The 10,433-nt window shown below is 34.8% G+C and overlaps 3 protein-coding genes across 4 annotated transcripts; all 3 read left to right on the forward strand.

The window, feature by feature from the left end:
• Window positions 1–262: 262 nt before the first annotated feature.
• LOC8280676 (transcription factor FAMA) lies at window positions 263–2,736 on the forward strand. Of its 2 annotated transcripts, XM_048378798.1 has the most exons (4): window positions 264–752; window positions 855–1,538; window positions 1,677–2,102; window positions 2,242–2,736. In XM_048378798.1, exons 1-4 carry the CDS (start codon window positions 729–731, stop codon window positions 2,329–2,331), a joined length of 1,224 nt encoding a protein of 407 aa, XP_048234755.1. In that variant the 5' UTR covers window positions 264–728; the 3' UTR covers window positions 2,332–2,736. The 2 variants fall into 2 exon arrangements, with proteins under 2 accessions (XP_048234754.1, XP_048234755.1); XM_048378797.1 differs by having other exon boundaries at window positions 263–1,538.
• Window positions 2,737–5,191: 2,455 nt separating this feature from the next.
• LOC8280675 (60S ribosomal protein L13a-4) lies at window positions 5,192–7,148 on the forward strand. The gene is made up of 4 exons (XM_002518061.4): window positions 5,192–5,548; window positions 6,044–6,160; window positions 6,254–6,341; window positions 6,778–7,148. The coding sequence occupies exons 1-4, from the start codon at window positions 5,277–5,279 to the stop codon at window positions 6,919–6,921; spliced, it is 621 nt and encodes a 206-aa protein (XP_002518107.1). The 5' UTR covers window positions 5,192–5,276; the 3' UTR covers window positions 6,922–7,148.
• A 148-nt stretch (window positions 7,149–7,296) lies between these two features.
• Window positions 7,297–10,328, forward strand: LOC8280674 (probable pectinesterase 29). The gene is made up of 5 exons (XM_002518060.4): window positions 7,297–8,788; window positions 8,971–9,130; window positions 9,245–9,451; window positions 9,570–9,796; window positions 10,077–10,328. Exons 1-5 carry the CDS (start codon window positions 8,364–8,366, stop codon window positions 10,234–10,236), a joined length of 1,179 nt encoding a protein of 392 aa, XP_002518106.4. The 5' UTR covers window positions 7,297–8,363; the 3' UTR covers window positions 10,237–10,328.
• The last annotated feature ends 105 nt before the right edge of the window (window positions 10,329–10,433 follow it).

Raw genomic sequence — 10,433 nt, forward strand, 5'->3', positions numbered from 1 at the left:
TGCAGCCTTGTTCTAATTAATTAGGTTCATGAAAAGAGGTGGCAAAAGCAAAGGGAAGAAGAGCGTTCGTTGCTTGTGACGTACATAAATATTTAGGAGGTGATAAAGCGAAAATGGTGAAACTTTGAGGTGTACATTAATCCACAAGGCTCCTCCCCTTCTCTCTCTACATTTATCTCTTTCTCTCTCTAAAGTCAAAGGCAAAACCTATTACATACACATCATATATATATATATATATATATAGATATATATATAAGACACAACCCCACCACCCTTTTCAACAAAATTTTCAGTTTCGGTTGGTACCCATGTTTCTGTCTTCTCCTTATATTTTTCTTTTAACCTTATTACTTCCTTTTCCATTATTGTCTTACTACACCTCTCTCTCTCTCTCTCTCTCTCTCTCTCTCTTTACTCGGATTCTTGTTGGCAATTTCTGTCTTCCCTTAACTTCCATGCAACTTCCATTTCATAACCTTACACGTCTTTTCTTTTCTTCAATTTCTTAATTGAAAATTTCTACTCCTATTGGCATATTCACCAAAGTTTTTATTTACCATGGCTGTAAAGTAACATGGGTTCTGTCCTGTAATTTCTTTAGTTTCTTATTTTTCAGGAGGGCCCATCTTCGGCTAGGTTTTGTCCTTGCCTGAATTGAAGCAATTTTACTTCAGGGTTTTTTTGATTAAAGTCAGCCATATATATATATATATATATATATAGCAATGGATAAAGAAGAGAACTACTCGGTACTTTTAGCTCATAGCTTATCATCTTTACTGTCTGTTTTGTTTTTGCTGATAGATCATTTTACCACCATGTTATATTGGTCTGAGCTTGACTTCTTGCAGGCAACTTTTACTAGTCTAGACTACTCTCTAGACCACCACCACCACCACCACCACCATCAACCCCAACAACACGAACTCATTAAGCCGCGAATTGGTGAAACTTCCGGTGATAGCAACAGTGGAATGATTGATTATATGCTGAATAATCCTCATCAACAACTAATATCATCATCTGGGTTTTGTACTTCTAATTCGCTTGATAAGTTGAGCTTTGCAGATGTCATGCAATTTGCAGATTTTGGGCCTAAGTTAGCCTTGAACCAAACCAAGATATCTGAGGAAGAAACTGGTATTGATCCAGTTTACTTCTTGAAGTTTCCTGTACTGAATGATAAGAGAGAGGGACAGTCTCTAATGATTCCTCAACTGGGCGAAGAGAATGAAGAAGAGAGGTTTAAAGGAATGGGTAGTGTAGAGAGATTTACTGGTAGAGAGGAAGAAGAAACTAGGGTTTCTGATAATGCGTCGGTGCAACTCCAGTTTCTTGAAAATCAGGACGCTCAGAACAAGAATCCTATACCAGAAGTGAAGAACAAGAGAAAAAGACCAAGAACGACCAAGACAAGTGAGGAAGTGGAGAGCCAAAGAATGACTCATATTGCAGTAGAAAGAAACCGGAGGAAACAAATGAACGAACATCTTCGAGTTTTGAGATCTCTCATGCCAGGGTCTTATGTACAAAGGGTACATCAATTTCTCTTTAATTTTCAATCAAGAGATTCATATATATATCGTCATTGGATCTAAAGCCCTTTTGTCAATTCTAATGGTTTTCTTTTGTATAAACTAAAACGAGATCTTGTTGTGTGTCTCTTATTTCAGGGAGATCAAGCTTCTATTATTGGTGGAGCTATTGAATTCGTGAGGGAACTGGAGCAGCTTCTTCAATGCCTAGAATCTCAAAAGAGACGAAGACTATATGGAGACGCTGCTTCAAGACAGATGGCTGGAGAGTCATCAGTTGCAGTCCAGCAACCTCAATCGCCATTCTTTCCTCTGCCAAATGATCAAATGAAACTGGTGCAGTTCGAAACTGGACTGCGGGAAGAAACCGCTGAGAACAAGTCTTGCTTAGCTGATGTTGAAGTGAAGCTTTTAGGGTTTGATGCCATGATCAAGATTCTCTCGAGGAGAAGGCCAGGCCAACTCATTAAGACCATTGCAGCTTTAGAAGATTTGCAGCTTAATATCCTTCACACCAACATTACTACCATTGAACAAACTGTTCTCTACTCATTCAATGTCAAGGTATATATATATGTGTGTGTATAAATATTTCTTCTTATTCCTTTTCTTTTCATCGTTTTCGAGATTCAAAATCAAGAGATAATGATTCTTGATTATCTGCTTTGAAATTGACGTAATGTAAAACATTGTGTGCGCGCAGATAGCAAATGAATCTAGGTGCACAGCAGAAGATATAGCAAGCTCCGTTCAACAAATATTCAGTTTCATTCATGCAAACAGCAGCATGTGATAGAAATCTGAAATGGACAAAAAGATGAGCTGTTGTGCAAATTTATTTCTTTCTTATTTTTTTCTTCGGTTTTCCATGGATCCCTCTATTCAGTACTTTTTCTCTATTGGATTCCTTATTATTGTTGCAGAAACGAATACTAAAATGTTGTTTGTTACTGTAGTAGTATAACCACGTAAAGGTAAATTCCCAAGAACCCATTTCCACGTTTCTCACTCACTCTGCTTCTGTTAACTGTACATCTTCCCTTTCCTTGTAATTAACGAATTGTCATTGCATGTGGGTAATGGGGCGATATACATAATGATGATCATTACAACTTCATCTCTGACTCATTACACTTTGTAACAAACATCAATTGATTATATATAATAGAGCGACTACGCACAACTGAACTTGTTTTTCTTTTCTTCCAACTGAAATGTTTGAATCTTAATTACTCATCCCTTTGACGTGGTGGAATGATGGAGCTGCCACCCTCGTTGCTTAGTTTTAGACTCATTGATCATTAATTTCGCTAAGCAGAGTTAAAATGAAGCCATTTTTATCGCTGTAGATTACCAAATCAATTATATCTTCAATTCTAATCCAATCAGAATTATATATCATGTCAGGCGTTCAAAAATTAGGATAAAAATCGATCATCTTAGCTATAAAATATTATATACATTGATGCATAAATTTATTGTGATTTACAGATTAATTATTTTTACACATGGTAAATCTCAAAGGGCATTTATATGGACAACTAACTCCATTTAGGTAGCTAGATTACAATCTTTTGAAGATAAAAAAAAAAAAGAAGATTATCAGTAATACTATCTGCACCGCCTTGTTTTTTACAGACTTTTCCTATTTGCTAAAGGCCTTTAGCACTAAAATGGTTTTATCCTATTAAAAAAAGACCAAGAAAATGTTAAATTCTTAGCTTAGAAAATAGTTATCACAGCAACAGAACAGTACACAGTAGGTTGACTTTTGAGAATAATCCAATTGCAATCTCCCAGTCTCTTATCTGCCATAAGAAGATGCCATGGTCTCCATAGATGAAGAAAAGGAGATGTGGAGACAGTTTCTGCAACGGGTTTTCTTTTGTTTGAAATACAATGATTTGCATGTATTATTATTATTATTATGAGGTGGTGCAAAGTCAACGAGACCCGTACCTTCTTGCCCTTGGGTTGACTTGCCAGAGATCAACATTTGGTTGTATTAGGCTGCACCCAGCAAATGCTGTCATATGGCTGTAGGGTCGACTCAGTTTTTTGGTTTCGAAAATGATTATTCATTAACCCGGCTGGTCCCTTTTCAATTTTCTTTTCTTACCCGTAGGAGTATTGTTACATTAACTAAGAAATTTATTTGTTTATTTTACATAACTTACTAAATTTCTTCACATTATACTTAAATTCACCCCCTTAACTTCACACAATTATTCTCTTTTCAATTCTAATAATTATTTAGTTTTCGCTTACTCTAATTTTTTGTCAATCATATATATATATATATATATGCTCCAGTCGGACTCGAACCGAGATGCTCTAGTACTGCTTTCTAAGAGCAGTATGTCTACCGGTTTCACCGTAGCGACTTACTCGAAATCATAATAATCCATTTTTATTTAATTGTCGAGCTTGAGAGAGTCAATTTAATGCAATATTTTTTTTTTGAAATATTAAAATTAATAAAGCCAAATTCAGTTAATAATAATAAAAATAACTCTTATCTAATTTTAAATTTAATACATGCCTTGGCAAGTATCAAGTGTAAAGTAGATTATTTAAAATTGATATTTTTTTTCAAAAAAAAATCTAAAAATAAAAGGCGTTTTTTTTTTATTAATTAGATTGAAGCAAAAAAAAAAATATATACAATGGTAGAAGGTGCTTGATTATGGTGGGGTCTTTGGGTCAAGACTCTCGTCAAGAGACTCCCTCACTAGCAAGATATATGCTACTTCTGCATTTAAGTGTGTGGAGCATAAGTCGGTTGACAGGATCCCAGAACCCGAGAAAATATATATAATATAATATATATTTACATTATTATTGAAGACAATGCTGTGGTATGCCCTTCCAAACGAGCCATTTGAAATGACCAACTTGCTAACAACAGTGTTCCACAGGGAAAACGTTTCTCATATATACCAGGTTGTATATATGTGCACCTTTTATATATATCATACCCATAAATAATTGACTTAGTCCGTGCCAATCATTTTAAATTAAGGTGTAAAATACGAAGTGATACCACAGGTAGCTTTTGTGCATGCTCAGTTGGTCAATGGCTAGTTGGATTTTTCTTGTACCCATGCTGGTAAAGCAGGGCTTGCACATAATTAGATAATTCCAACTTGCTGATTGCGAAAGACCGAGGAAGCTAAAGTTAGAGATCGTCTCCCATGGGGAAATTTTCCAAGCTTCATATTAGATATATATGACGTAAAAATAACATTTTTCTATGTTCAGATACTCGCAAAGGGCCCAAATGGGCTTTGTCACCTGCAAAACAACACGTTGTAGACTGCTAGATAAAAAGAAAGCTGGGATTTTAGTCGTAATACCACCTAAGTGATCCATTTTGGGGGCAGTACTTGATCCTTTTAGCTTTAAAGAAAAATTAGGTTTCTCAAATTGATTTTTTCAAATTAAGAAATATTTTTCTATTTCATTTTTTTATCAAGAGAAATACTTTTGGATTTGGTAAAGGATAATTCAAATATTCAATTGATAAAATACCAAATTTGTACAATTATAAAATTCCTGATGGGCCCAGCCCGACCCAACTTCAAAAACTAGCCACAAAGATTAAAGCCCAAATCCGTAACCGTTGACAGACCCATATAAACCCTCAAGAACCCAAATCACCAAAAACCCTAATATCTCTTCTTCTTCTCATTTCTCTACGTACAGCAGCCGCTAGGCCGAAGTGTGAGTTGAGAAACAATGGTGTCAGGGTCAGGGATCTGCGCAAAGAGAGTGGTGGTGGATGCAAGGCACCACATGTTGGGTAGGTTAGCATCCATCATAGCAAAAGAGTTGTTGAATGGGCAAAAAGTTGTTGTTGTAAGGTGTGAAGAGATATGTATCTCTGGTGGTTTAGTTAGGCAAAAGATGAAGTACATGAGGTTCTTGCGTAAACGCATGAACACTAAGCCTTCTCATGGTCCTATTCACTTCCGCGCACCTTCTAAGATCCTTTGGCGCACTATTCGTGGGTAAGATTTTGATTTGTATATTTGTTTTTTTTTTTTTCCCTTTTCTGTACGCGGACTGCAATAGATTGATAGATTTTTGGGTTATAAGTGTTGCGTCTTATCGCGCTTGGTTTGTTGTTTTAGTAGAATGTATTACATTGATGACATTTAGAGTATTGGAGAAAAGCCCATCTTTGATTTATGAAAAGTTTGAAGTCTTGAGAACAAATTTTATGCTGCTAGTAGTTGTTCTTTAGTTTAGCTAAGATAGCTCTATTTCTAATGGCTAACATTTTAGCTACTTATTGTAGTTTTATTTTAGATTCTAGAATTTGTTTATTGTAATACTTGGTAAGTTGAAAAAATGCATATTGTTAGAGTCCAAAGGTCTCATTGCTGGTTATTTTTTGGGATTCAATGGTACTTGTTGCACGATTTGTTTGTTTTGCAAATGTAAAGGTGTGATTTTTTTTTATGTCCTCTTTTGGTAATTCTAAGTTTGTTTTTGTTTTGAAGGATGATTCCCCATAAGACTAAGCGTGGAGAAGCTGCTCTTGCTCGATTGAAGGTGTATGAGGGTGTTCCTCCTCCATATGATAAGATGAAGAGGATGGTTATCCCTGATGCGCTCAAGTGAGTCTTTGTTGACATCCTCGAAAAACTAATCATTTGTTGCTTTTGTTGGTTGTATTGATGTTTGTTATTGCTCGATTTTCTAAAACTCAGGGTGTTGAGGCTTCAAGCTGGACACAAATACTGTTTGTTGGGCAGACTTTCTTCTGAGGTTGGATGGAACCACTATGAGACCATCAAGGTATGCAGTGGTTGCCGAATTTGTTTTACTTTGTCTAAATTGCCACATTTTTCTCTATGTAAATTTCAAGTGATGGGATGTTCCTGTCTTGCTCAGATAGGATTTTATATAGTTCAATACTGAATTTAATTGTTTGTGTCTCATTTAACAAGTGCTAGTATCTCATATAGAGCACAGGAACATGAAAATTTTGTGTCTGTGTATGTTTGTATCTTAATTTATGTGCATTTATTAACAGACAAAAAGTCAATGTTCATGGTGGTTTTTGCATTACTTCTATGTAGTTCTATCAGATGTTAGATGGGTCATTATCATCGTTTATGGCAGAGAAACCTCTAATTATTAAGTTTTTCATGTTTGGCATGGTTGCACTTTTTTCTTTTTTCTCTTTGATGATAGTAATGTAATCTGAATTTTGTACTGTCATTCTCTGTAGGAACTTGAGAGGAAGAGAAAGGAGAGGGCTCAAGTGGCCTATGAGAGGAAGAAGCAGTTGACAAAGCTGAGGGTTAAAGCTGAGAAGATTGCAGAGGAGAAACTCGGTCCTCAGCTAGACGTTATTGCTCCTATCAAATATTGATTTTGAAAGAAGGTTGTTTTTGTCAAGTGGAAAATTTGAGAATACTGTTGTTGCAGCCAAATTCTGTTTACTGCATTAACTATTTCTGTTTTTGAGTGGATTAATTTTGGGTAGTTGTTCTATTTAATCTCATGCTATATAGAGTTTTTTTCTTAAAATGATTTTTGATATTAGCAATTGTTTTTGAATGTCAGTTATTATTATTATTATTATTATTATTGTTATTATTTTCATTTCTCATAGTTTATCAATCATTGATTGAAAATGTGGGATTGAGGCTATGTAATTATTAGTTTGTTTTGGAGGGTTGGCTTGGATTCACAACATGAACTGGGAAGGGGGGATAGAATAGAACTGCAAGGTTGAGGTCTTTATTGTCAAGGAATGGGAACATCCTTATCTATCTAGAGCTTGCAGTTGCATCCACTGTGTGATCTTCAAGTCTTCTAGCTACAATGGATGCTCATTTTGGGTTGTGGTTTCATTATAAGTTGGCTGCTCAATTATCTTACTGTAACTATTGTAACCCTAAAATTATAAATGAATTTATTTATGGCTTAACCAACAGTTATTTTTTGTAATTTCTACATTTGGGGTTGGGCTGTGGCAAAATTTATATTGTCAGCTGACCTTGGTACCTTTAGTTGGTTTCAATCAAATAATCAACAAATGCAGTCTGGAATAAATATTATTAGCAGGATATGCATGGGCATAATAATTCAGCTTCAGAAGATGACAAGCTTGAAAAAAACTTGCTTATGCATGGGCACAAACTTTAAATTATGGTTGTCATTTTATAATACGATTAAATTAATCAATACAAATATAATAATTTACATAAGTAATTTTATTTATATGATTTATTTACCTAAAAACATTCTCATAATGTAAACACTAAAACGCTAGAGTTTCCACATCATAGCTTGATAGATTTACATAGCCATCAATCAAATCGAATTTTGTATTTCTTATTTATTTTTTCATTAAAAAGAAAAAAAATAAATAAAAGCTACAATTTAGGCATTAACCCACACACATTCTGGGGACACAACACACAGATCCCACTCAGTGAAAACCATTTAACTAACTCTGTCGTCCACTTCCCTTATGAACATGAGACATTGAAGTTACTTTATTGCTTGGAGCATTTTTTCCATAACAGGTTCCATGATTTCAAGTTTTCATTTCCTTATATTTCAAGATTTGCTTATAATGTTGTTGTTCTAGTACAGGAGTACTCAAGTCTCCACAGTATCAGGAAAGGAGCATCATATATTATATATATCCATATAAAGAAAATATGATCATTCCTTAGCACCAAGATAGAAATTCTTTTATCATATAATCCTAATATGATTTGCTTTCAAGGATCAGTGAATTGATTCTAATTCATTACAGAAGATTCTCGACTTTCCCTCTTCCCTTCATGAAAATTTCTTTCAATGCATTTTTGCTTGATCTACAAGAATAATTATTACTGTAAAAATATATCATTCCTTTGCATTCTACTCTCCATCATTTCTCTTCTGCTTTATCATTTTCTTCCTTTTTTTTTTTTTTTTTTCTCACCTGGTGTTTGTCTTCTCAGTTCTCAGTTCTCATCATTAGCTATGAAGAAATTGCTTCAATGGTGTTCTTGTTTTTACTTAGCTCTATGGATAGGCATCACTCAGTTAGGACTAATGGCTAATGGAAAACTCCATGCAAGTGGTAAATGGTATAGTAATAATAAGAAATTTCCTTATGTATCAGTCCTTGTTGATCAATCAGGCCATGGCAATTTTTCCACTGTACAATCTGCTATTGATTCTGTTCCATCAAACAACAAGAATTGGATTTGTATCTATATCAAGGCTGGCATATATAGGTACAGTTTCCCTCTTGTTTCTTTTGCTTTTCTCTTATAACCATAATTTACGTAAACTCGAATTTATTCGTTACATAAATTGAATCTGAGTGTATTTACTGACAGGCTAAGCTTATCGATGCCTAAAATGATATCATCCTAATGCATTTTCTTAGATAAATGTTCTTGTGTGTTATTTATAGGGAGAAAGTGAAGATCCCATATGATAGACCATATATCATACTTAAAGGAGAAGCCAAAAGAAGAACTCAGATTATCTGGGATGACCATGACTCAACAGCACAAAGCCCTACTTTCATGTCTTTAGCAGATAATATCATAGTTAAAAGCATTAGGTTTGTGGTAAGCAATTAATTACTTTGATTATGTGCAACATTAATAAGATTCTCTAGAAAAATCTTATTTAAGTATTTCTTACTAACCTATTATTTTTTTCTCCCTATTTTTCTTGAACAGAATTCATACAACTTTCTTAACAGCAACAACCCTAGAGTACCGGCAGTTGCTGCTATGATTGCCGGCGATAAGTCTGCATTTTATCGGTGTGGGTTTGCCGGGGTGCAAGACACTCTGTGGGATGATCAAGGCAGACATTACTTCAAAAAATGCACCATCCAGGGTGCTGTTGATTTTATCTTTGGTAGTGGCCAATCTATTTATGAGGTAATGAAAATATTTGGTTGGCATGTAGTTTGTTGTGTCCCTAAAGTGAAATTTTATGAGAAAGTGAGGTATATAACATTACTTATTCTGTGTTTCTATACCTTATGTGTACTTGCAGGGTTGTGCCATACAAGTAATTGGAGATGGGTTTATTACTGCACAGGGGAGAACCAATCCAAGTGATGCAAATGGTTTCGTGTTCAAGAGATGCAATGTGTTTGGTAGAGGTTCAGCCTACTTAGGCAGACCTTGGAGAGGTTATTCAAGGGTTCTATTCTATCAATCAAACTTTACTAATGTGATACATCCTGAGGGATGGAATGCTTGGGATTTTGTTCACCATGAGTAAGTCCTTCCTTCTATCTTATATAAGCATTTGAAAGGAAGAGTTAAATGGATCGGACATAGGGAATGCATTACGCACATAAAATAAATTTTTCTGCTAATTTAACGAGTTAACCTGTCAAACTCAATGATTTCTCTCAGTGATTTTCAAATTCTTTAATTTAGTTCATTGATTCTTCATCATCTCCAATAACATATTACAAGCGTTGAATCTATGTGAAGACAAGAGACTGTCTAGTTTGTATTATCTTGTAATTGGTGCTTGTATGTTTAAAAACAGGAACCAGATAACATTTGCAGAGTATGGTAACTTCGGACCAGGAGCCGACACTAAAAACAGGGTGAGCTGGGCGAAGAAGCTGAGCCATCAAACGTTATGTAAATTAGTTAGCATGTCTTTCATTGATACTGAAAATTGGATTCAAGATCAACCTCTATAGCTCCTTTCTTTCTTTTTATGGTTTTGTGTTGGAACTTGCCCCGATAGTAACAAATAAACTTTGTTATTATTCTCCAAAAAGTTTTAAAATTTTCCCGTGCAATCAAAGCTTAGCCTGACTACTAGTTTCTTCAGATTGTTTGAAGATTTAATGCTGAGGGTTCCGCAGAAATACTAATATTTCTTGACCGAACCCAC

Source organism: Ricinus communis, chromosome 9 (genome assembly GCF_019578655.1).
Source record: "Ricinus communis isolate WT05 ecotype wild-type chromosome 9, ASM1957865v1, whole genome shotgun sequence".
In the NCBI taxonomy this organism is placed as follows: domain Eukaryota; kingdom Viridiplantae; phylum Streptophyta; class Magnoliopsida; order Malpighiales; family Euphorbiaceae; genus Ricinus; species Ricinus communis.